The following is a 26,845-nucleotide window of genomic DNA, read 5'->3' as shown; positions in this document are numbered from 1 at the left end:
GAAGGATGGAATCAGCAGTTCCAGTTTTCGATTATGAAAAATCATCAGCAACTTGTGATTTACAAGAACAAGAGATTGAAAATCATTTCAAAACATCATGCTGCACTATGTTTGCCATGATTGAAGATTACAATCTGAGCGCAGGAAGCTAGAAGCCGTCTTGCATCTGAACCCATATCATAGACAGCTGTTCACTTCTAAATCCTCTGCTCTGGGACTGGGAGGTTAGTGAGTTAATGTTCTGCTCTCCACTCCTTCCGTTGGCTAAACAGTTTCCTCTCCAATTGTCTCTTTTGGGGATGTGCAGGTACATTGCGTTAACTAATGCCCTCCCTCCTTTCTATGTTGGTTAAGTGGAGATACATTTTGCCTTCCCGTGTGACCCTCACTTCAGTTCCCAGTGGGTGCGATACGGCAACTTCCAGCTGGTAGAAATTTGAATGGATGGACGAAAAGTGTAGCAGGAACAATGGGATCTAAATGCTGCTGCTGTGTGTGCTTGTGGGAAATGGGAAATTGTCAGAATTCACCTCAGCGAGGGGCAAGTTGGTGAAGTAACTTTACGAAATTCTGTAATGAAATGAGCATTATTCTTTCTCTAACCCAGGGTGTATCAGAGCTGGGGGCACTGACTGCACAAGACTCGGGTCTGAGACCTGTAAATTCCCAACATCAACTAAACAGGCCTAACATTAGCAAAACTAGAAAACACAATTAATTAAGTGGCTGTGTATTTAATTCACAATTGGAGGAATATACTTTATTATTTCTAGTAGAGTATGAAATGTAAGTAATAGATTCTCATTGACATGAATTAACGGTGTCCATCAGTGCAAGGGAAATGTTCACAAAACTCGGTTTACCGCTGGATTTATCAACCGTTCTGTTGATGATCTTCAATGGAATGGCTTCATGTCCCACCACACAGGAGTAAGAAGCGCCGCTGGCCCACTCCTCCGCTGCAATGGATAACAGGCTGTACATGAAGAAGGAGTTATTGCCGTTCTCCGCCATCACCTCGGTGTTCTTGTAGTTCCCCGGATTCACCGGCTTGTCATTGATGGTCCACTTGACGAAGATCTCTCGGGGGGAGAAACCTCTCACTAAGCAGCTGAGGGAGATGAATCTCTGAGCGGAGACATCTTCAGCCTGGGGCAGGAGGACAGAGACGGATGGTTCCTGCGGATATTTAGCTGCAAAAAAATTACAATAAATGTCAAAAAAACGGGAATTCCAGGGACAATGACACCTGTGGTTAGATGTGAGAGAAATATGTTTTGTTTTGACTTTTCAAGATCTCCATTTTCCACTTTGGGGTCTGACCCGCTTTCTAGCTCGGGGCAGATGTGGATGCAATCATTTACTCTGAGAATATGCGGGATTGGACTGCAAAGTTTCGTCAGTAACAGTAACAGGCCATTCGGCCGAACAGCTCTGTGCTTGTGTCTGAACTCCACACCAAGCTCCTCCCACCTTATATCATCAAACCTTGGAGTACTGTTCATTCGCCTACTTATGAATTTACTGCTTAAATGCATCATTTACGGGCCTAGGGGTTATAGTTAATGAAATTACCAATCAAACTAGCTCATTAATGCAATGTACATTAATTATTGGTTTTCAAACTTACACTGGGAATTTGCACACTGGCTCACTTATTGATTCATTCTCAGCACTCACGTTTTTCCTTGTGGATGGAATTTCTTAAAGGAGTCGGCATATCCTGATGGCTCACCACGCAGTAGAACTCAGCCCCACTCAGCCAGGCTTGTGTTGAGATGTTCAGGTTACTGATCACGCTGTTAGGATCCTCGCCCGGCTGGACAGCAATCTCTGATTTCAAAGGCTTCTGTTCCTGGGTCCAGGACACGAGGACTCCATAAGGGGCGTTACTCACGATACAGGTTAAGGTCACTGTCGCCTCTAGTAAGACCTGTTCTATTGGCGGTGGCTGTAGAGTAATTACGGGATCGGTGCAGCCAGAATCTGTGAAGCAGAAATGAATGTCAACCAAAACATCATCTTCAGAATCAGAAACCCGGTATTCAGCTTTCAGTCTCACGACGGGAATATTTATTTGATCTCCCCCTGCCGTGTTAACGCCTTCATTGTTTGAAGGTCAATCACTTGCAATAATTCCGGGAGACTCCATAACGTTCCCTGGGTATTTCCAGCCAGAACCACTGGGAATGACTAAACCAAATGCCAGTCCAACAAGGTAAATATATTCAGGTACAATCATCTTACAGACAGAATATCACTCGTCCCGAAATCAAGGAATCAGACTCAGCACAGCACAAGAGGAGACCATTCACCATTCAGCTCTCTATGCCTCTCTGTAAGGATTAACCCCATTTATCCTCCCCGTTCTGTCACGTGCGATAACATTTTCAAAAAAAAGTTAATCTCTTTTTTTGAAATGTCAATTGATTCCCAGCCTCAGAAATTCTTGGGGAAAATGAAAGTGATAATATTTCCCAGTGTGAGGAAAATGTTGCCAAAATCGCCTCAGTCAGCATTTTCCTATCTCTAATTTGGAGGACTAAGCATCTTCTCCCCACTTCCAGTTTCATTAATTAACTGAAACACCGCAATTCGATCACTCATTAGACTATTGTACTCAAAGGAAGGCAGCCGAGACTATGCAAACTGCTATCAGCGCTGCTCAATCTGAAAACAGCAGCAGAAAAAAAGTGCACATCTTTGTCAGAATTGAAGTCGTGGGCAATTACCAGTAAAGGCCTGCAGACACCGATCCAACTCACAATCAATTTCGGGTAAAACTAAAACCAATGACTCCTCACTCACTGTCCAACTTTTGAACAAAATGTCACCGTGTTTTGTGAGCTAATGGAATCCTGGACACCGGGGGATTCTGATTCAGAAAGAACATGTGTTCAATCCCCACTCCAGGTGTTTGAACACAAGTGTAGCTGATACCAGCAATGTAGTACTGGGTGAGTATTGCATTGTGAGAGGTACCGACTTCAACATCAACTGTTAAGGCCCAGGAATGCCTGTTTTGTCAGTGTGACGTCAAATTTCCCCAAATTCTCCCAAGTTTTGCGTTGTCCACAAACCATTAAACTGTCCCCTGCAAACCAAGATCGAGATCATTTATATATATAAGTATTTATCCACTTAGCTATTGTCCCTTTAATTCCATGATCTATAACTTTCCTCACAGGTCTGTTGTGTGGCACTGTATCGTATGCCTTTTGGAAGTCCGAAGAGACCACATCAATGGCCTTGCCCTCATTAACCATCTCTGTTACCTCTTGAAAAAACTCTAGCAAGTTAGTTATACAGGATTTTCCTTTAATAAATCCATGATAATTCTTCCTAATCAATCTACATTATCCCATATGATATTAATTCCATCCAGAATAATTGTTTCTAGAAGTTTCCCCACCACCGAAGTTAAACTGACTCGTCTGTATTTGCAGGGAAGACTTTTACAAACTTTTTTGAACAAGGGCGTAATTTTTGCAATTCTCCAGTCCGTTAGCACCTCCTCCAAATGCAGGGGACGCTGAAAGATTATTGTCAGTGTCTCTGCAATTCTACTCTCATTCCCTTCAATATTCTTGGACGCATCTCACCCTGTCCTGGTGCCTTATCCACTTTAAGAGCCAACAGCTGATGCAATACCTCATCATTATCAATTTTAAACCCTTCTAGTGACTGAGTTTCCTCTTCTGTCACCATGGCCTGGGCAGTATCTACCTAAAGGTAAAGACTGATGCAAAATATTCATTTAACACTTCAGCCATGCCTCTTGCCTATATGTGTAAATGCCCTTTTTGATCCTTAATCGGCCTATTCCTCCTTTTACAACCTTTTTACGATTGATATACTTATGGAATACTTTGGGATTTCCTTTTATGTTAGCTGTCAGTCTTTTTTCATAATCTCTCTTTGCTTCTCGTATTTGCTTTTACACATCCCTTCTGAACCTCCTGTATTCAGCTTGGTTCTCAAATGTATTTACTACCCGACACCTGTTGTTATCACATTTTCCCTTCATTAACTTCATTTCTATCTCCTTTGCCATCCAGGGAGCTCTGGACTTGTTTCTCCTTCCCTTCCCTTTTGAGGGAACATACTTTGACTGTGCTGAAACCATCTCCTCTTTGAAGTTAGCCCATTGTTCAGCTACTGTTTTTCCCACCAACCTTTGGTTCCAGTCTATCAGGCCCAGCCCCATTATTGCCCCATTGAAGTCCGCTCTCTGCCAGTTGGCTACTCTTACCCTGGATTGATCAATGTCATTTTCCACCGTCATCCTAAACCTTATGATACAATGATCACTGTCCCCTAAATGCTCCCCTCCTATCAGTTTGTTTACTTGGCCCACCTCATTCCCAAGAACCAGGTCTAGCAGTGCCTCCTTTCATCTTGCAATGGACACACACTGCTGTAGCAAATTCTCCAGGGTATAATCCTGGAATGCTGCTCCCTCACTGTCCCTTACGGTCCCACTATCCCAGTTTATATTCGGGTAATGAACCCCTCCCCCATCCATTATAGCTGACTCGATGATGTTTACACCTCTGTTATTTCCTTGCTCCTCTCTATCTCCCCACTAGCTATTGTGGTCTATACATTACACCCAACAAGGTAATTGCACCCTTCTTATTCCTTTGCTCCAGCCAAATTGGTTCTGTCCTTGAATCGCCTGACACATTATTTTTCACCAGTACTGCAATACTCTCCTTAAACAAAAACGCCACCGCAACCACCCCCCCCCACCCCCCCATTTTGTGTCATTTCCTGTCTTTTATGAACATCTTGTAACTAGGAATAATTAACACCCAATTCTGTCCTTCCATAAATTAGGTCTCCGTTATCGCCCTATCATAATAATCCCAAAAGGCAATCTGCGCCTGTAACTCCCAAATTTTATTCACTATTTTCCGTGCATGCACATACATGCATTGCAACGCTGATTTAGAATTCATTGCTTCCTCCCTTATCCTGACTCCATCTATTAACTGAATATTCCCTCTTTTAGAGTTAGCTGCCTCTCCCAGAATCCATGCTATTACATGCTGAAATTCTCTCGTTGTTCCCACGCTCCTCCTGAGTTAGTTTAACTCTCCCCAACAGCAAAACCAATAATGTTCTTTAGTTCTAAAAGCCAAATATTGCTGGAAACTTGAAATAAAAATGAAAAGAAAACGTTCGAAATGCTTAGCTGAAGTGTGTCTGTTTCCTGGACAACATGTGTCCCTGAACAAACAGAATGAAATCAATAAATAAATAAATAACTCCTGTCAGCATCATGTCCCAGGGTCTTGGTGACTGTTGTGCAGCAAATCGCTGCTGAATATTCTACTTTACCACAATGAGCACATTTCCACGGTCATTTATTGGCTGCTAAGTGTTTTGGGAGAATCTGATGCTGGGGAGGACGCTATATAAATGAAAGGTTACCTTCAGTGTGTTTTTGTTTCCTTTGGAAGGAAACTCAAACGGGAAAATTGGCAAATGGGACACATTCTCTGACTTTTAATCATTCCAAACTATTTCTTGGCTTGGACAGAGATTGGCACCAAGAAAAGCCTTGAACTTTCTCGGGTTGTGTCTCTTACCCTCAGGTTTGGTGATGTTTCGGCTTTGAGTGACCCCTTTATGAGTGACCTGGCAGGTATAGAGCGTGTGACTGAACCAGTCACCAGCGGGGACTGTTAACCGACTGGTCGCTGAGAAGTTCCCGTTCACTTCAAAGCCGGGAGAGGTGATGAAGCCCGAGACCATGGCCTGTCCATTCTTCAGCCATTTCACCTTGATTGAATTTGGACGGAAATCAACGATTGAACAGATGATGGTTACAGATCTGCTGTTTGTGATTTCTTCATTGGGGCTCACGGTGAGGAGAACAGTTGGATGATGCAGCACAATATCTGCAAGAAAATACAGATTATTTGGAATTAATTTTGCTTCAAACCAAACAATTAAAAACTGTAAAACTTTTTACATAAAATCCACAGGACAGAACCAGGCCAGCCGGCCCCATAGTTCAATGCTGGAGTTTAGGATCCACACGAACATCCTCTCGCCCAATTTCACCTCGCAGTTTAAAAACCACCTCCATTACAATCTCCCTCATCTACCTATTAAGATTCCCCTGAACAGGTTCTTGGTAACGTCTCACCTACAGGAATTCCCATATTCTGCTTAGTCTTTGTGTAAAGAAGATTCAGATTTGCCAATTGTTTTTTTTAACATTCTGTTGTAAACATGAGCTCTAATTCTTGTCTAATCTATCAAATTATTTCGGAAGTCTGAGGACCTTTATTCGGTCACAACACAACTTTTTATTTTGTAGAGAATAGACCACCAACCCGCTGTTACTTAACAGAAGTAATCTATCAGCTCTGGTATTGTCCTTGTACGTAGTTTAGCTCCTATTGCAACGCCCCCTGTAGCATTCTTCTTACGTGGAAACCAGAACTACATACAGTGTACTCGATGTGATTTGGAGGGAGATAACTGCACACAGTACACCTATTGTGATGTGGAGGCCTTAATTATACACAGTACACTACTTTGTGATGTGGAGAACAAAACTATCCACAGTACAATAACTGTGATGTGGAGACCAGAGCTGTGCATATCACACTAAGTGTGATATGGAGGCCAGAACTCTACACAATCCATTAAGTGTGCTGTGGAGAATACAGGTATCCACACTAAGTGTCATATGAGCACCTGAACTATACACAAAACTCTAACTCCATTCTAACCCATATGGTGCAGAATTTGAACATAACTCATTTGCTGACCACGTTCCCCCTTCACCCTGTCCCGCCACTGCCGCCCTGTGCATCCCACAACACGAACCTGGCATTTCCTTCAGCCAGACCGAGTCGCTCCGTCGAACCTCGCAGTAGATTGTGCTGCTTCCCACCTCTGATTCGGTGATGGTTAACTGGCTGCTCAGGGTGTAGGTTCCCTTCTTATTCAGCACTGATGGGTAAGTCTTCAATCCAGCTGTGATCGTCTCTTGATCTTTCTTCCAGGAAACGCTGGTGATTTCGGGGGAGTAGTCCGCAGCCAAACAGCCGTAGGTGACGGAGCCGGCAGTGTTTGCTTGTTCACAGGAGGAGAGCAGAGCGTAGAGGGTGGGGGAAGACGGTGTTGCTGCGAATAAAAAGTCAATTGAACAAGTTAAAATGTGATTCGTGAGTATAAAATAAGCAAATTGTTCGAAGTTTAATATTGGGATAATTTATTTCCAAAATATCCTGGTCATAAATTGCATTTAGGAGTTGATATGCCCGACGGGACACACCGCCATGATGGCCAGTCTTGTACACAAGATGAGGCACAAGTCGGAAAAGGGAAATACTGCCCACGAGGCCACATAATTGCGAGTTAAATAAGGGATATTGTAACCTGGGCTTCCTCCAGCCCTTGCTCCTCTATTGAGGAAAACATCAATCATTCCTCAAACACTTTCACTTTAGACCCTTCCACAATATTTCCACTGAGCTCTCGCTTAAAGTTTTTTACTATCAACCTCTTCTCACCAGCAAATGACTAATTTAATGCAGTAACATTTACCTATCTCTGGGCCAGGATGGCCGATTATCTTCCATGAAGGACATCAGTGGGCCAGAGGGGTTTTTATGCTAATCTATTGTAGTTTCATGATCAACATGTTGTCGTTTTCAGAGGATAAACGTGGATGATGCTTGGCAGCATTTGCTCTGAAGATTATGTAACTCCAACCGGTGGATCGACTAGCTTCATTACTTACAGACAATTTTTTAGCACTTTTATAAAGCATGACCCAGAGTTGATCAATGAGACTATTTGAAAGCATGGACAGTTGGCTTTCGGCCAATCACAATTCTGAATTAGCTCTCCAAATTTGCCAATTCTCAATGATGTTTACAAATAATCAATTATTATCAGCTATCTTGGTTAGATAAACAGATAGATAGATAGACAGAGAGTTAAAGAGATCGGTAGATAGATAAATAGACAAATAGATAGATAGATAGATAGATAGATAGATAGAGATAGAGAAAAAGAGAGAGACAGGCAGATAAACAGATGGATGGATAGAGAGAGAGAGAGCGATAGAAAAAGAGCGATAGAGAGTGATAGAAGATAGAGACAGACAGATAGACAAGATAGGCAGGTGGACAGATACATAGATATACAGATCTATAGATAGATAGATAGATAGATAGATCGATAGATAGATCGATAGCGATAGAGAAAGAGAGAGAGAGACAGGCGGATAAACAGATGGATGGATAGATAGAGAGAGAGAGCAATAGAGAAAGAGCGATAGAGAGTGATAGAAGATAGAGACAGACAGAAAGACAGATAGACAAGATAGGCAGGTCGACAGATATATAGATAGACAGATCGATAGAAAGGTAGATAGATAGATAGATAGATAGATAGATAGATAGATAGATAGATAGATAGATAGATAGAGATAGAGAAAGAGAGAGAGAGACAGGCAGATAAACAGATGGATGGATAGATAGATAGAAGAACGATAGAGAAAGAACGATAGAGAGTGGTAGAAGATAGCGACAGACAGACAGACAGACAGACAGATAGACAAGATAGGCAGGTGGACAGATATATAGATAGACAGATCGATAGGTAGATAGATAGATAGATAGATAGATAGATAGATAGATAGGTAAATAGACTATTCAGTATATCCATCTGTGCATCGATGGATGGAAAATGGATGCATGAATAGATAAATGTTCAGAAAAAAGGCGTTCCATCTACACTGCACAATCAAACGTTCACAGTTCACAGACTGTACTGATTAAATACAAGAGAGAAGAACATTGAAGTTCCACATAAAACCCACAGCCCTAGTAAGGCCTTGGAACAAGAGTAAAATTGCCTCTCTGATAGTTCATCAAATGTCCTTCGGGCAGTTGGAATCAGGTTGTGCATTGAGTTAAGTTAATTCATATTTTTCCAGCTCTCATTCCCACCGTAGTTTCCGTTAGACAAGGAGTAAGGCACCATACTGTCTATTTAAGTTTCACAATTTATTTTCAGATTCGATCATATCGCAGAAGGTGACATTACAGTGACTTCCTGTAACTGTCCTGAAATTGAACTTTAGATCAGGCCAATCTGATTCAAATATTATCTGCTATTGAAAATGTTTAATCATCATCCCTTAATCACAAACTTGGCTTTTTTTAGAATGAAATGTACGTTAAATTAACGATCTGCTACTTCATTGGAGGAATTGAATCATTTACTTTTACATATCTAATTCGGAGCACTCACACCCAATGCGTTTGATACTGATTAAAGTTCCTTGAATATTGAGAGTGCCAACACTCTCATGTCAGATACAGAACAGGTGAATTATACGAAAACTCTCTTTGCACAGTCCTGTGAAGCGCTGTATTTCAGGAATAGTAATGGTGGGATGCATTCTAAAACGCCCTCTATTCCGCATTGTTAGTTAAAACTTGCGCTTAGACTGGACCATCAACAAACCACAGGCTCTGATACAGCAAACACTGAACAGGAAAAATATCTTTCTACACTTTGCATTCCTTCTGAATTCCACAAACTGGGATACTGATCTTATTTCTGAGACACATTCTCAAACTTAAGAACAGACTTGCACCTTTCTCGGATATACAAACTTTTAAATAAATGGTCCGAAATTAATTCCCTGAATTACAGGAGAATGAACCAGGAAGTTCACAAACAGCCAGAAGGCTCCTGATTCTCGCACAGTGACCACGCACAAAGAAACAGAACAGACATAAACAATGCAAAAATCAGTCTATTAAAGATAGATTTCTCCAGTATCCATTAATCCGTTTGAATAGATTAAAACGTTTGTAAATTTATGACCATGTCACTTCTGTGAAATTATTTTGATTCTAAATGGAAAAACTCCATTTGACGAGCCTCAATTTCTCCCTGTCTGTGTACAGCTTTCACAACAGCCTTAGTGTTAGTTTGGCTGAGAACAGGTACATCAAAATAATTTACATTCATGGTAATTTATGTCTATAACAGGGACATTGTAACAGAGCAAGAATTTAACAAATCGGGAGATATTTACACTGAACTCCTATTATTCACTGACATAATTTCAGAATAATATATAATCATTGAAACTGCTGAGGCAAAACACGAAGATAATTAATTAAATTGTAGAGCAACATCCAATGGAGCTAAAGGTAGTTGAGTGAGAAACATGTTGCTTTCCAAGTTAATTGAAAATAATTTTAAAAATTCTCCAACAATGAGTTTTAACTTTAATCCTGGACTCAGCGCAGCACATTTGAGAGATTTGTTTTGTAATTAATTCGTACTGATCTTAGACTCTATTTTCATATTGGTGATATTTAACTCCATTATGCCAAATTTGTTAATAATTTTATTCTTCTTCTGATTTGTCTCTTGTTAATAATAGGCTTAATTAAATTAAGGTGACACTTCTTAAATTAACCAAATCATTCCATACACTTTCGGACAAATACATTATATTATTTTTAATACATTAAGATGATCAACAATCTATAAGAATGTGCTCTTATATCTACACCCGTGTAAGATTTCCATGTTTGTGATTATGTTTGCACGACGTAAAAGCTCTTCTGTTCTAAACGTGTATTTCACATGATATATTTATAAGTGGGCAGCTTAAAATTGTTCAAGCACTATCCGGGTACTCATATCGGTAATAAAAATTGGAGTGCAACATCCTCTAGTCACTAAAGCAGGACTCCGGAGTTTAAATATCAACCCACATTTCAACAGCAGTTTTATTTTTTAATAATTAATGTAGCCCTGGCAGTTTGGCGCCATTTTCGGAGCCTCCCCTTGATAATAATACAGCCAAACTTCGATGTACCATTCCCGTAATCCACACAATGCACGTAAATGTGTTTCAAATATATAATGAAAATAAAATGCTGCGGATGCTGGAAATCTGATATAAAAACGGAAAATGCTGGCAAAACTCAGCACGTCTGGAAGCATCAGTGGAGAGAGAAACAGAGTTAACATTTCGAATCCATATGACTCTTCTTCAGATCTCTGCTTCTCCATGGACAGATGCTGCCAGTCCTGCTGAGTATTTGTTCAGCATTTTTTTGTTTAAATATTTAATGCTACTTATTGAAATTAAGATCCACAATCATCAATGCAGAACTGAGAGATAACCATTACTCTGCATCACCTGAGACACTGAAATTCAACGAGCAAAAAGAACAAGGATTTTAATGAGAATTAAAGGTAGCTCCCATTTAATTCAACCCGTATATCTCACAGTTTTGCAAGATTGGTTGTTGTTCTTCAATTCAGAAGTTACATTTATAATTAAGCCAACCTGCTTCAATAGCAATGTTTGTCCATCTCCAGCCATATGCATTCTGAACTTTCTCTGAATTTGAATTGAATTATTGAGCAATTCCGATTGCAAACTGTTTAAGATTAGCTTCGTGATAATGGGCTACACCAAAATTGAAGGAACAGCGCTGTTTGGCTGCACAGCCAAGCTTCAGCAACCCGGCAGATATATTAAATTAGCTTGCTGCAATTTACAAAATGCATTTAATATTGATAATTAATTAGCACCTTTCAACCTACGTTAACCAGGGAGGAACCAAATAATTTAAAATCTTTGTTCAAACTAAACACTGCAGTGCGATCAGTGTGTATTATAATTAAAAAAACACAATGGAAATTGCTGGAACCTCTGCATTTGTCCGGCTGATATTAATTGTGCTGTGTTTTGCAGCAGAGTTGTGGATAGCACAGATTATCTGCTAAATGTCTAACAATAATATTTTTTATTGTTGTAATCTTGGGAAATATTGCCGCGTTATAACCGTTTGAGTTATATTCATTTAACTCCCCATCACAGTTGAAATTCGCTCGTTATGTCCTTTAACATTGCATTATTACCTTAAGTATTAAATAGGAATATCGGAAACAAAATATTAATTTTTGAATCTGCAATTAGCACTGAAATAAAAATGCATCAATATATCTATCACAATTGATTAAAAAGCCTGTCTGCTTTATAACTATAACCTTCCTTCACAATGGTTTAAGCACATCATCAACACACGGTAGATGTGATCGAAAATACGCGTTGTAGAATCACCAAACAGTTCCACGAGCTTTAACTGTTCAAAGTAACCCAGGCACATACTCTCCTCAGCACTTAACACCAAATCACAACACCGAGGGACTGAATCCAACAACTGCTTAATTACCTAAGTCCTTTCAGCAGAATCAGATGCAACATTTCAAATCAACCTCGATACATCGCACCAAAATCGCCTTTCATTGAACAAGTTATTTATTAAAATAAACAGAAATATGAAACAATGGCAGAAGAATTGTACTTCGATGGGTCATGTTTAATGCATTGTGTTGATTTTCACTGTATACTTTAGTAATATCTGGCGACATTACTGCATTTTAATGTTTCAAGTTGTTTTCATTTAATCCTGACCCAGGCAGCAAATTTGTTAACCCTGTTGTTCTTAGTTATCGTAGCATTTCACTTATTTAAGATGAACGTTGGTCAGCATCATATTGATATTTTACAGCGCAGTTAAACACAAATAAAAATGGCAAACATTTATTTTAAAACCCATAGTTTAAAATGACATTTTTGACCTTGATAGCACTCGGTTTCCTGTCTATAATCTTATTTCCAACACTTTTAAACACAATGTAATCAGTCGATTAGAAAACTTGCAGCAATCAGATGTCACCGAGATTAAACATGGTAGAAACACCAAACTGTTTAACAAAACTCATATATTTAAAGTAAGCCAGGCACAAAGCCTCATCAGCAGATAAAAGGCAAATCACACAAACAAGTCCTTAAAATTCCCATAGCTATTTTTTTGCCGAGAAGCAGGAGAATTGTTCAATCCCTTTGCAGCATAATTAAATGAAACATTGTAAACACAGAATGCAAAGTTTCGGTTTACAAATTAATGACTAAAATAAACAGAAATGTGAAACAATGAAGCAAATCCAACAGCGCAGAATGAAGGCATGTTTCTTACCTGCAGTCACCGTCACCATGGTTCCTTGGCCCCAGTAGTCAAGATAGTCACAGTGTTACATTCGCTGGTCTGGGTCACACAATAACCAGTTCTGCACACAAGGGGAGAAATTCAATATTAATTTAAATGTTACGAACCGAGAGGCAAAGTAAAATCATGATCGACTTTATCAAAAATGTAAAATTGCGAAATATTTTTAAAACTTTATAAATTACACTGTTTTATTTGTATTTCACAGAGTATCTGATGATCATGCATTGAAATCAGCAACCACTGATTTAATAATTAACACTTTAGCACCTCTTGAAACCTGTCAGTTGGGGAGCTCCAGGCACAGATAGGAGTTTGTTTAATATCGTTGTATTGTAAGAAAAAATGCATCGACTGAAATGCAATCAATTAGCCCCGACAAGGTTTTTGCATTAACAGTAACGACTGTGCCATCCAGTATCACTGTGAGACGCACCATGTCAGAAACTGCGGCGGACTGTTAAATGTGAAATACAGAGATTCAAATCCACAGCGGTCTGAGAAACCTGATTCTGAATACTCTAGGAATACATCACAGTGATATTTCAGTTAGAATTCTTCATTATGTTTATAAAGCGGATCGAAATACGCCTTTAACAACTGTGCCCCTATTTAGCAAGACAATCAAAATTAGTAAATTCGGAGACTTTTATACATTTCTTCGTAAATCGGTGTTCCTTCAAACCCTTTTTGTTGGTCATTTTATTTTCTTTGACTTTCCTGCTGTGATACTGATCGCAGATTTGATCAAAGTCCCTCTCTGGGGTATTTGTATGAGGAGTTCACTATACACAGCACCGTGACCCACTGTAGTACCACAGTGACACGAACCAGCACAGATACTGCTCTCACTCACTCATTGTTGCTATAAGAAATAAAACCTTTCAGTCAGCAGAAGATTTGCAGATTTTGATTACAATTCATTCAAGAGTTTTAATCAGGAGCAGAACCTTGGGCTAAAATTATCCCCATTCACGTAATAATTTGTCAATATTTCAATTTGGCTCCTAGTCATCAGTTGTGCACATTCTAAGCGGTAACTATGCTCTTTAATATACAGAGTTAGTCAACATTTTGTTTTTATTCTTCGCCACTTTATTGCTTTGGAAAATGTAACTTTTCAATCGAGGTTCAAACACATCTCTTAACCTATTTTGAGCTAATACTGACCTATGATTCACTGTAATTATTCTTCTGCGGTTTATGTACGAGCTCTGGGCTTGTTCAGGTCGCTGTGGTCTCTTGCACAGTAATACCTCGCGGTGTCTTCGGGTCTCAGATTTTTGATCTCAATGTAAGTTGTGGACGAAGTTCTTGATGGGATGATTCGACCTTCGACTCCAGGCGCGTAATACGTGGTATCCGAGGGTTTTCTGTAAGCAAGGAGCCACTCCAGCCCTTTCCCAGGAACTTGTTTAACCCAGTGCACATAGTAGCTGTCCAGACTGAACCCGCTCACCGAACAGGACAGTTTGCGAGATTGTCCCGGCTGAGCGGTCTCTGAATCCGGCTGGGTCAGCACGATGGCGGATTGGACATCTGTTAGCGAATGGAAAAAATGTAATTACATAAGAAAACAATCAAATCAGTGAACGGAAAAAAAAACAACGCAATGTCAGACAAGAAGCAGACTTCTGTTGTATCACTTATACAGTCAGGGATACTCACAGGTGAAGCAAGCCAATAAGAAGCAAAGGCACAGCGCAAATCCCATCCTCAGTCTCTGGGTATAACTGACTTGGGAGCGTTACTGTCCGTCGCAGCGACACCTGCGGATTGTGAACCAGGAGCTGAACTGTCCCGCTATTTATACCGGCTAGAGTCAAATAAGAGAGAGAGAGAGAGACAGAGCTGGAGAATGGGAGTCACGCTCCTCCCCTAGTTAACAACCTGACTCCTCCTCTCTTTGCTTGTCTTGGTCCAGCTGTATAAACAATGGTTAACCATTAGTATTCCGCGTTCCACAAAAGTACGTTTCTTTTGATTGTCCATTTATTGTGTAGGATTATGTACTGTCTTTCCAAAGCTTACTTTAAAATTGATTCAGGGTGTATATTTACATTCGTATTAAACACCCCACATGTGATCAGTATCAATTCCCCTCAGATGGACGTAAACTCTCCCATGGAATTCGTTAGATGATCAGGGTAGATTTCACCTTTGACCAGGGTCAATACTTGTCCCTCAACCAATATCGCAAAATCAGATTATCTGGTCTTTTATCTCAGTGCAGTTTGTTGGATCTCGCTGTGCGCAGATTCACGGCCTAACATTTCCCTGCACTGCAATGGTGATGAAAGATGTTTCAAAAACCCCACTGCCTGTAAATCACTTTGTGAAATGCACTGTGTAACTGCAAAACTTTCTTGTTCCAATTGGCCTACCTTTGTGGTGTAGCAGGTAAAGCATACACATTTTGCTAATATTTGTCCAGGGAAATTGATGATCTTTGACCCAGGGCATCGAAAGTTTCAGAATAAAATCACTTAATTTCAGATATAAACCATCGTGAAATGAGCAGTGTCGCTTTAAAACAATTCCCCGTGAATCAAAGTCCCACAGGATCTCAGTTCACCTGTGTGAAAATTGTTCTTTCATTTCACACTGAACTATTCTAAATGGGATCAATTCAAATTTAAACAGCGGATTGTTTTTGTGATGAGACTGCACAGTCCAACCGAACCGTATTTAATTCAGAGCTAAATCACTTTGCCTACCTTCCCAATAGTTCTGACATATTTATCCCACAAGTCATGTTTATTGTCTGATATCATTGGAGATTAGCATTGCAGGTTAAACAAGATTGGCCAGGGTGAAGCCATTAAAGCAGAAATTACATTCAGGGATTTGGTGTATCACGAGTTTAATTTTTTTTGTTAATTTTCACCAAGGAAGATAAATCATTAAATTTATGATGACATTAAACCAGATGCGTTTAGCTATTTAGATGCCAAGACCTGCTGGACGAAAGAGTGTCACCTATGAAAATATAAAGCCTGCCATTACATTTATGCTAAAATCCTAGTGAGTCATTTGAGTTCCCACTCAGCTTCCAGACTGGGATTGTAACTCGACAGACTACAGATCAGTGGGTCAAGTAGAAAATTATTAGTAGAATCAAATATTCGCACCCTCGTAGTTAATGTGTTCTTTATGTCTGTGTGATACGCGCTCAGCTGGCATTCCCTGTTACAGGATTGCAAAGAAACTGCGCAGTTGTCAGAATCAAACTGGCCTTCATGAATTAATTTCTGAAACGTGCGTTGTATTGTTTCAGTTGCATTTATTCTGTTCTGCACGTGACATACACGAAACACAATTTCCTTAATCTTACAAGATAAGAAATGCAATTTAGATTAACATTGTCGAATCATTCATTAACTGATGATTTTATTTATCTGCAGTGTGATCCACAACACATTCGCCCCATATATCTCCTCCACAGACAGTGATAGAAGCCCAGCAATCCATCATCCAGAAGGGGCAATAAGTCACATTGCAATTTACAGGAAACATCTGTGGCTGCTGTGCAGAAACAGAAGCTGTTTCCAGCCCGCTGGTCAGAGATAAGAGGACTACCAGAATCCAGGTATTAGTAATGGAACCTATTTATACACAAATCTGCGCAACAACAATATGCATAAGCAATCTAATCTCATCTCCAATGGGTGAATGGGCATTCATTTGGAATGAATTAATAATTTGAGATTGATTCCCAGAACCTGTATCCTCTCCGATGTACCAGGGGTATGAATTCTCAGAATGAATCTGGGAACATGAGGCTATTGTGACACACCACTGGGCACAAACTGAAGGAACGATTCCGAGAGCCTGGGGCCTATCTGATGCTCCTGGGAGCACAAACACTGGATGTGATTCCTGGAGACTAGGGAATATTTGAAATACTTGGAAGCATGAACCATGGGGATAGTATCAGGAACCTGGTCTCAGTAGACTCACCAGAGAACATAAACGCTGGGAATTATCCCCAGAACCTAGGCCTGTCTGACACATGACCACCTACTTGCTCAAATCCTGGGAATTGCAAGGTCAACCTGACACGATGTGTCCTTGAAGCACAAAGCCTTTTAATGAATCCCAGATGCTAGAGCAATGTTACACAGACACACCTTGGATACAGTTGTTGGGTCTATATGATACAGGCAGTTATAATTTGTAGTTGCTGGTCCTATATGACACTGACAGACATGGGAGCATAAATCCAATTAATTATTCCCTGTTCCTAGGTCTACAAGACACAGGTAGTGAGCGGACTACAAATCCAATGAAGGATTGCTTGTTTGGAGGCCTTTGTGACCCAAGCACCGAGAAGTGCACAAACCCTCTGAATCATTCCCTGTTTCTGGCACAAGCAGACTAGGGAGCACCAGCTGGTACTGATTTCACATAGTAGCGAACGTATATCCAAGCTTAAATGGTAAATACACTAAATGTGAACTGGCATGGAATCAATGGGCCCCGATAGGTATTTATTGGAAAATATAGTGGATAAAAGGAGGTAAAGAATATTAACACTAAAGGATGACCGTGCAGAAAGAAATAGAGTAACATTGACAGAAATGTCCTGTTGTTTCCCAAATCCATGCACATATTCCACAGCACTTTGTTTTTGAAAACCTCTTATCAGGTTGTAGTAATGCTAAAGACACAAATGAGATGCTTTGCGATTGCAACATGGGAAACTATTGATTCTCATGTTTCTCCAATTGTCGACAGCGTTTGACATATTTTAAGCTGAACTCCTGTCTCCCCCTCCACGGCTTCCACCACGACCACCATTACCACCACCACCACCACCATCACCACCCTCCCCCCACAATAAATGCAGTCAGTTGGGCAGCACTGCACTTGCCTGGCAAGAGCATCATCTCTAATGGTTTATCATCCTGCTACTGCGCCATTATCTCTGCTGTACCACCGGGATACAGGTTTGACTCCCCTATATTCTTCAGCTACATACTGCTCGCCATCATCGATATATATAACATTTGGTTCCATATGTATGCTTACGATACCCGGTTCCACATGTCCCGAAACTTCCATTGTCTCTAACCTGCCAATCTGATTATTCAACATCGACATCGAGGTTGAGTAGAAATTTAATCAATCGAAACGTTTGGAAAACTGAGGCCAATGTAATCAGTCTCTCGACAAAATTAATTCCCTTACGACTAATTACCTCCCTCTCCATGACCAATATTTGAAACTGAACCAGATCATTCGCAGGTTTGGCGCCTGATCTGACCCTTAACTGAGATTATTCCCAAACCTCGCTCAAACAGGTCATGTCGCCCATCTCTATTCCATGGTCCATCTCAGCACTGGCTTCAAAACAACTGGTGCTAAACCGTGCCCCCTCCCCCCCACTCTTCTCCTTTACAATCCTCACTAAAAGCCATATCCTTGACCAAATGTAAGGTCATCTGCCCTAATGTCTACTTATGTTAGTCGGTGTCAAATTCAGTCTGCTAATGGTCTTTTGAGTCACGTTGGGACGATTAACGACAGCAATGTTGCTATATAGATGCAAGTTGTTATTGAATGATGTTGTTCAGTTTCTTTCTAAGTGAAGGAAATTATAAGCCAAGTGAAGTTCAGTTGTATTAATCTCAGGTCAGGGATCGTGAGATTTTCACTTTTACTATAACATGCAGTAATCATTAGAAGGTCGAGTTATATGTCCCGTGTTTCTGTGTGTTGTTCTGATGATCACTGAACAGAATCATAGAGGATAATGTGTTGATACTCATTATGTATGCTCAGATTTAATCACCTTTCCAAATGAATTCTGAGGACAGACAGACATCGCCTTGGAAACAGAATGATCCGTGAGGCAATGCGATCTAAAAAAAGCACAAAATAAAATAATCATCATTGTATGTTAGGGCTATTACAGGCCATAAGGCTATATTTCGGAACAAAGAAAATAACATGTTGAAACATGATAGGAAAATATCATTTATCATTGTGGAATTCACATAAAAATATTAAGAATGATGTGTTTTAGGCAAACACACACACACACAGGCACACAGACACACAAGCACATACACACACTGTTTTGTTGAGCCGGAGTTTAAAGACACCATGACGCTAACCTATGCCTTCAGCAAAATTCCTCCTTTCAATTAACATCAACAAATATGTACAATATACATTAACAGGATTTGAACCATTTCACTCTTTTGCTAATGTTACTTTGCGGAAGAAAAAGCCACAATCATCTGGAACCCTTTCCATGTTTATCCTTTGGGACCTTCTGTAGAAGGAAATGAACTGGTGTATTACTCTAACTTGTTGCTAGAGACATTAACGTAAGGAAAATTAACTCATAATGACATTTTTAAATTATCAACATTGATAATCTTTCGTCACCAAGTGGCAGTGATAATGCGATAGCTTCCAAGAAAAGATGCAGACAATGCCACAGTTATTATTATATCATAGCATGTCTATGTTTATATCACAGCAGGCCTTCACTCAGTTATTACTAGTTTTGATTCTTCCACAGATCTTAACATCTCTGACAACGCCTACGTGCATTACCCATACCTAATTGCCATGGAGAATATTTTGGTGAGACATCTTGGAATGCTGCAGTATGTGTGGCGCAAATACAACAGTGCTGGTGGGAATGGAGTTTCAGGATTTTGGTTCAGGAACAACGAAAGAAAGCAAAAACAACTCCAAGTCAGGATACTGTGCCTGACTTTGAGCGGCACTTGCAGGTGTTGGTGCTGCCATTCATCTGTTGCGCTGTCCTATTTAACAGAGCACTCAGGTTCTGAAGACGCTGTCGAGGGATTTAGCAGAATGAGATGAGGGGCTTCCGTCATGCGGAAAAGTGAGAGAAACTTTCTCTTAGAGCAAAGAAAGTTAAGAGATGTTTGGGAAAAATTGTTCAAGTTTCTGAAGAGCTTTTATAGGACGTAACCTGACCATGCCTCCATCCGTAATATACTGGGCTCAGTTTCGGATAGTGCAGTAAAGTCTATGCCCATCCATACTTTACACAAGGCCCTGTTTCAGATATCACAGACAAAAGCATGTGTCGTTTATGTTTCACTCCTCCACGTCCCTATTCACAACGCACTAAACTCTTTATCAGTTAGTCCTGCACTATATAATGCCTCCTTTTATATTGTAATAGACCATCTCCGTGTTTATATTATACGAGGCCTATTATTCGTGCACCAGTCTGCTCATAGTCCACGAAGCCATATCGCTGTTTATATTAAATAAGGCATTTTTCTGTTACGAAGGCACTGGACATTCTGTTTATATTAGTCTAAGGCCAATCTCAGTTATTGTGGTACTGTAATAATTGTGTGTCAGATCAATAGACAGATGGATGAAGGAGACATATGTCTCATATTGTATAAATATATATATTTGTCTGGGTTGGTGGTGAATTTTTTTATGGGAAAATACGTTTAGCCTTGGTCACAGCCATCAGAAGCTGTGTGCAATGTCCAATTGCTCTTATATTAACTGGTTAATATTTATGTTGTAACAATCTCTGAAAGTTGAACTGGATTGGGGGCAGAAGGGAAGGTGAGCCAGTGTGCGGTGCAATTCATGCTGAATAGTGGAAATCTTTGTTGTGGCTATTGTACAAAGTGTTTTATAGTTATGGAATGTTTTCTCTGCAGGATTTTACATTCTCGTTTTCCGTGGCTACTGGTTGTGTGATCAACCCTGAACATATGTATATGCGTCTAATTGTATCTGTCATTTGTGCTTATACAAGACACATCATTCCTGTTGTTTGCAAGCTATATCAACAAAGGTGAATGTGCTTCACCAGTTACTTTTCTTACAATATTTAATTCCCTTTTATTAAAAGTGCGTTGAAGTGTATTAGTGCAAGTTTGTTTCTTGATTCATTTATGTCAACAACTGTACGAAGGTCGGCATTTTCACAATAGGAGCAATGGCGGTCATTGGCCACTAGATGACAGTGCAAGACGGTTTGCCTAAATTGCACAAAGCCGGCGCTGCCTCAGGCACGAGAAGGTGTCATGGTTTGTATTACATCAGACACTGCCTAAGGTTTTACTCATTTGGTATTGCCTGATTTGGAATAGTTGTTAAGTCCAGCATTTATTATCCATTCCTGATTGCCCTCGAGAAATGGTGATATGCCACCCTCTTGAAAGGAGCAAGGATTTTAACATCTTTGAAACTGAATAAATGACAAGGCCCGGCCAAGATGTATCCTAGCTTGTTAAGGTAAACAAAAGAAGAAATCGTCATCATTTTTTAATTCTTTGCAACCTTAGACACTGTGCGATAGGGCTAGAGTGCAGCCAACGTTGTACTCTTGTTCACAATGGAGATAAGTATAGATTGAGTAATTACAGGACAGTGAACATAATCTCGGTGCAGGGAGATACATCTACATTTAGAATAACAGTGATTAAGCAAAGCTGGACAGCACGACTTTGTTAAAAGCAGGGCGTGCCTGACTAACATGGTTACATTTTTTGAAGAGTTAATTGGGAATGTGGATGGGTACCGTGCATTCAATGTAGTCTACGTGGATTTTAGCAGGATCAGGTACTGCGTGGCAGACTGGTCACTAAAATTAAAGCCAATGTGATCCAAGGCAAAGTGGCAAGCTAAATCCAAAATGGTTCAAAGCCAGGAAGCAAAGGGAAATCGACACTGGCGTTTCCGTAAAAGGAAGTGGTATTCCCCAGGCCTTAGTAATAGGACACTTGGCTTTTCTTGCATATATCAAGTACTTGCATATGACGCAAAGCAGTCTGATTCAGAAGTTTTTAGACTATGCACAAATTCGCTGTGTGATTAAGAATGAAGCAGAAAGCTGTAGACTGCAGGAAATCGACTAATCAGGTGGAATTGTGAGGTAGTACATTTGAAGAAGGCTAAACGGTAAGAGAATAAACAGTAAACGATACGACACTGAGAAGTATAGTGGGACTAAAGAATGGAGAGATTCCTGAATGTGCCTGGTAAGGTAGATAAGGTTATCAAGAATGCAGATGGGATTCTCGTTTCATTATCTGAGGCATAGAACATAAGAGTTGAGACCTTATTCTGGAGCCGTGCGAAATGCTCGTTAGGTCAGAGTTAGAGTATTGCGTGCAGTTCTGGTCCACAGACTATCGGAAAGATATGAATGTGCTCGAGAAGTTACAGAGGAGATTTACGATGGCATTGCCTCGACTGCAGGAGATTAGCTATTGGGGAGGATAGGATAGGCTCGGTTTGTTTACCTCTGAACAAAGGAGGCTGAGGGAAGACCTGACTGAAATATATAAATTAAAAAGGATCTAGAGAGTGTGGATAGAGAAACAAATTTCTTTTAGATTGAGTGTCAATAATAAGGAGGATTATGAGAAATAGGAGGAGGTTTAGTCCATATAGCCCATGAAGCCTGCTCCACTATTCAAGTACATCATAGCTGATCTGATTCAGGCCTCAGCTCCAGTTTCCTGCTTGCTTCACAGAACCCTTGAACCCCATGTTGATCAGAAATCTGTCTAACTAAGCCATGAATATATTGAATGACCAGCCTCCACTGTTTCCTGGAGAAGTGCAGTGTCAAGACTAATGACTCTCTGAGTGAAGAGATTCCTCCTCATCTCTTTCTTAAATGGGAGAACACTGCTTTTTAAACTGTGTCCCTAGTTGCAGATTCCCCTGCGTAGTGGAGACATGTTCTCAGCATTTGCTCTGTAAAACCCCATCAGAATCTTTGAGATTTCAGTAATATCACCTCGCATTCCTCTACTCTCCAGTAAGTAAAGATGCAATCTGTTCAACTCATCCTCATAAGTCAGTCCCTTCCTCGCAGGCATCAGTCGAGTGAACATCCTGTGAACTGATTCTGGTGCATGTAAATCTCAAATTGCAGAGACCAAAATTGTACCCAATATTCCAGGCACCTTCTCACCAATGGCCGTACCATTATAGCAAGAATGCCATACTTTAAATGCCATTACTCTTTGCAATAGAAGCCATTATTCAATTTGCCTTCCTAATTCCTTGCTGTGCCTGCATGTTTTGTTTCATCGTTGTACAAAGACATGCATGTCTCTCTGCACTGAAGAATTCTGCAGCCTCTCAATTTAAATAAGATATTGCTTTTCGACTTATGCTGCAAACTTAGACAACCCCATATTTTTCCAACCTTATAATCCCATTCAGCACAATCGCTAAACTTACCTGTTTGTTGGAACTTGTTCTCCTTTCTATTTTTGTATCATCAGCAAATTTGTCTACAATATAGCAGACCCCTTCATCAAAGAAGAATAGGTTTTAGCAATTGCTTTCACCCAGAGGGTGATGGGAATCTAAAACTCATGATGTGGATGGGTTGTAGAAACTTGAAGTGAAACAACCTCAAAGGTTACAGACTAAGAGCTAGAAAGTTGCACCAGGTTGGTTACCACTTGGTCACTGGGATGAAAGCCCTCTTACATGTTATAGGTTTTTATGAGCCTATGATTCATTGCTGTTAGCTAGAGTGCTTCAGGATTTTGACCCAGCAATAGAGAAGAAAAAACGATATATTTCCAAGCCAAGTTTGCCTTTGGGAAACTTATAAGTGGTGATCTTTCCACGGGTCTGCTACACTTGTTCTTCTAGGTAAAAGTTGCTAGGGTTTTGTACAGAGCTGTCAAAGGACAGCTGGCGATTTGCCACAGTGCATATTTTAGATGGTGTACACTGCTGCCTTTGTGCAGTGGTGCTGGAGGGAATGAGTTTATAAATGGTGGGTGGGATGGCAAATCAGGCGCGATGATTTTTCCAGGTGGTATCTACCTTCTTCTGAATATAAGAAATAGTATTTAGAGAAGTGCATGCGGTTCCTAGGGCCTGTTCTGAAAGTGAGTTTTTGGAACTGCCCTGATCCAGGCAAGTTCAGATATTCAATCACATTCCTAACGTTTGTAAGGACATGGTGGAAAGACTTTGGGTAGTCATGAGGAGCGTCATACAAAGTGCTACCTCTGGTCTTTTCTAGATTCTTCATATATGTTGCTGGTTCAATTAACACAATGTTGCTGGTGTTGGATTCCGCGATGGTAATGTCATTGAATAACAACGGGAGATGGTGAGATTCTCTCTTGATGGAGATGGTCACTGCCTGGCACTTGTAATATCTCATATCACTTTCTGCTCATCAGCCAGAGGTTGAATGTTGTCCACTTGCTTTTTTATTACGGCATGGAGACATGAACTGCTTCAGTATCTGAGGAATTGTGAATGGTGCTGAACATTGTGCCAATATTCGCGAACATCCCGACTTCTGACGTGATTATGGAAATAAGGTAATTGATGAAGCAGCTGAAGATGACTGGGCCTAGGACACTCTCCTGAGGAACTTTCAATCGATGCTCTGGAGTGGGATCATTGGCCTCCAACAACAACAACCATTTTCCTTTCTGCTAGGTATGGCTCCAATGAATGGAAAGCTTTCCCCCGATTGCCATTGACTTCAATCTTGCTAAGGATCCTCGGTGCCACACTCTGTCAACTGCTTCCTTGTTGTCAAGGGCAACCACTTTCTGATTAGGAATCCAGCTGTTTGTCTTTGTTCAAATCAACAAAGTGATGTATTCGAGAACTAAAAGGCCCTTGTGAAGCCTAAACTGAGCATTGCTGAGCAGCTTGTTAGTGATGAGCTGCTGTTTGATTGCTCCGTCAATGACACCTTCAATCAGATTGCTGATGGCTGAGAGTAGAATTATTGAGGGTCAATGGACCGGGTCGGATTTGTTAGGCATTTTTCAGCATGTTACAGCTTGATCAGGCTAATAGTCCATTTTTAGAAACGCCTGTTGCTTATCTGTCCTGCTCTGCTAAATTTGTCATTGAACAATAGTTGATCTCCTCGCTTCATCGTCATGGTAGATTGATTGTTATACATTTCATGAGGTGCATTTTGTGGGGGAATAAGAAAGTTGCTCATGCTAATGGCCTCAATGATGCGCAGTTTTTGACTGCCAAATATTCTCTAAATCTATCGCATTTATCACAGTGATTATGCCAGAGAACGCAATGGGTGGTGCTCTCAGTCTGAAGATGGGACTTTGTATCCAAAAGGATAGTGGGGTGGACACTCTCACCGATACTGTCATGGAGAGATGTATCTGTGCCAGGTAGAGCGATGAGAGCCGCCTCAAGTAAGTTTCCCCCTTATCTTCCCTCATCACTTTCCGGAGCTCCGGTCTGGTAGATATGGCCTTCATTACTAGGCCTGCACAGTCAGTAGCATTGGTATTGAGTCATTCTTGCTGATAGACATTGAAGTTCCATTCTCTGCGCTGCCTTCAGTGTTTCTCCAAAATTGTGTTCAGCATGGAGACGCACTGATTCATTAAATGAGTTAGGAAAATGGCTTGCAATTAGGAAGAAGATTTTGCACCCTTGCTTAATCTGCTGATATGAGAATTCATGACTCTGCAGTCAATCTTGAGGGCCCCTAGGGGAACTCCTTCAAGACTAATGTCCCATCATCTCTTGTGGGTCCCTCAGGCATATGGAGTATTGGCTGGAAGGCATTAACATTGAGCATGTCAGGCGGGCGTTTGACCAGTTTGCGTTCATTGTTTCTCAATTGTGGAAGATGTCCTCAGATGTTAGTCAGAAGAACTTTATAGAGTTAACTGGACTGTACAAAGCTTTGTCTTTGCCTATGATCATGTCGTTTGGAGTTTCGGACTGTACTCATCTTGTTGATTCTCATAGCCATTTAATGAAAATGACTGCATGCTGAGAATTTTCAAAGGGGGGTTAAAGATTAACCACCTTGCTCTTTATCTCGAGTCCCATCAAGGACAAACAAGGTAAGGTAAAAAATGTATTTCCTAAAAGAACATTGATGTACCAAATGTGCTTTGATGGGTCTGGGAGATGCACGTTTCCCATTACTGATTTTGGATTTATTTTTAATAGTTCATATGTATATAATTAACTACATTTAAATTCCCAAAAGCTTTGGTGGAATTTGAACCAATGTAATATCTGTTCATCTCGGACTAGGCCATTTATCAGTGCTTGTTGCACGGAACTGACTCTGTTTATATTTCCCAGCATTTGTCTCAGTTTTAGCTATTTTTAAAAAGTCCCTGCTTCAGTTATTACTGAACTGAACCAAGTTTCCATTTATATTATACCCGACCCTAGCTTTGATTATATTTCACTGGAACCTATCTCAGGCATGACCTGGCGGTAGCGTTGTAGCTGGAATGTCACTGGTCCAGCCATCCAGAGGCCCGGGCTCAACTTCTGGGGACATAGATTCAAATCCCACCACAGCAGCTGGTGGAATTTAAATTCAACTGTTACAAGAGCCGTTCAGAAGTTGGGAATTCTGCAAAAGCATGTCCACAATCTACAAGGTCCATGTCAGGAGTGAAATGGAATGCTCGCCTATTCCCTGGGTGACAAGGGCAGCAGAAGCGCAGGGACAACATCAACTGGAAAGTCTCTGTGCCTTTACTATTCTAGGGTCCAAATCATTTAACTCCCTTCCTAGAAGCACCGTGGGTGTCCCTACAACACATGGACTGCAGCGGTTAAAGAAGTTTGCTCACTACCACCTTCTCAAGGGAAATTGTGTTTGGCTATTGAATGTTGATTCAGCTGGAAACGCACAAATCCCATCAATGAATAAAAGAATGGAAATAGAAGGGGATAATTATAATTATCATTGCTGTAAACGCATCTGGTTCACTAATAAACATTCGGTGAAGTAAATCTGCCAT

The 26,845-nt window shown here is 40.5% G+C and overlaps 2 gene segments (V, D, J or C); both read right to left on the bottom strand.

The window, feature by feature from the left end:
* LOC121293430 overlaps positions 1–13,117 on the bottom strand; it is an 18,360-nt gene extending 5,243 nt beyond the window's left edge. Inside the window, 5 exon segments of the C gene segment in view lie at positions 864–1,193; positions 1,681–1,986; positions 5,595–5,906; positions 6,847–7,146; positions 13,053–13,117. Coding sequence covers positions 864–1,193; positions 1,681–1,986; positions 5,595–5,906; positions 6,847–7,146; positions 13,053–13,071 — 1,267 coding nt within the window.
* A 1,141-nt stretch (positions 13,118–14,258) lies between these two features.
* On the bottom strand, positions 14,259–14,857 carry LOC121293431. The segment is given in 2 exon segments: positions 14,259–14,621; positions 14,751–14,857. Coding segments are annotated over 2 exon segments (384 nt in total).
* Positions 14,858–26,845: the final 11,988 nt, after the last annotated feature.

This window comes from Carcharodon carcharias, chromosome 21, assembly GCF_017639515.1.
Source record: "Carcharodon carcharias isolate sCarCar2 chromosome 21, sCarCar2.pri, whole genome shotgun sequence".
In the NCBI taxonomy this organism is placed as follows: Eukaryota; Metazoa; Chordata; class Chondrichthyes; order Lamniformes; family Lamnidae; genus Carcharodon; species Carcharodon carcharias.
The sequence above is the reverse complement of the archived record's forward strand: the minus strand, read 5'-3'. Positions and strand labels throughout refer to the sequence as shown.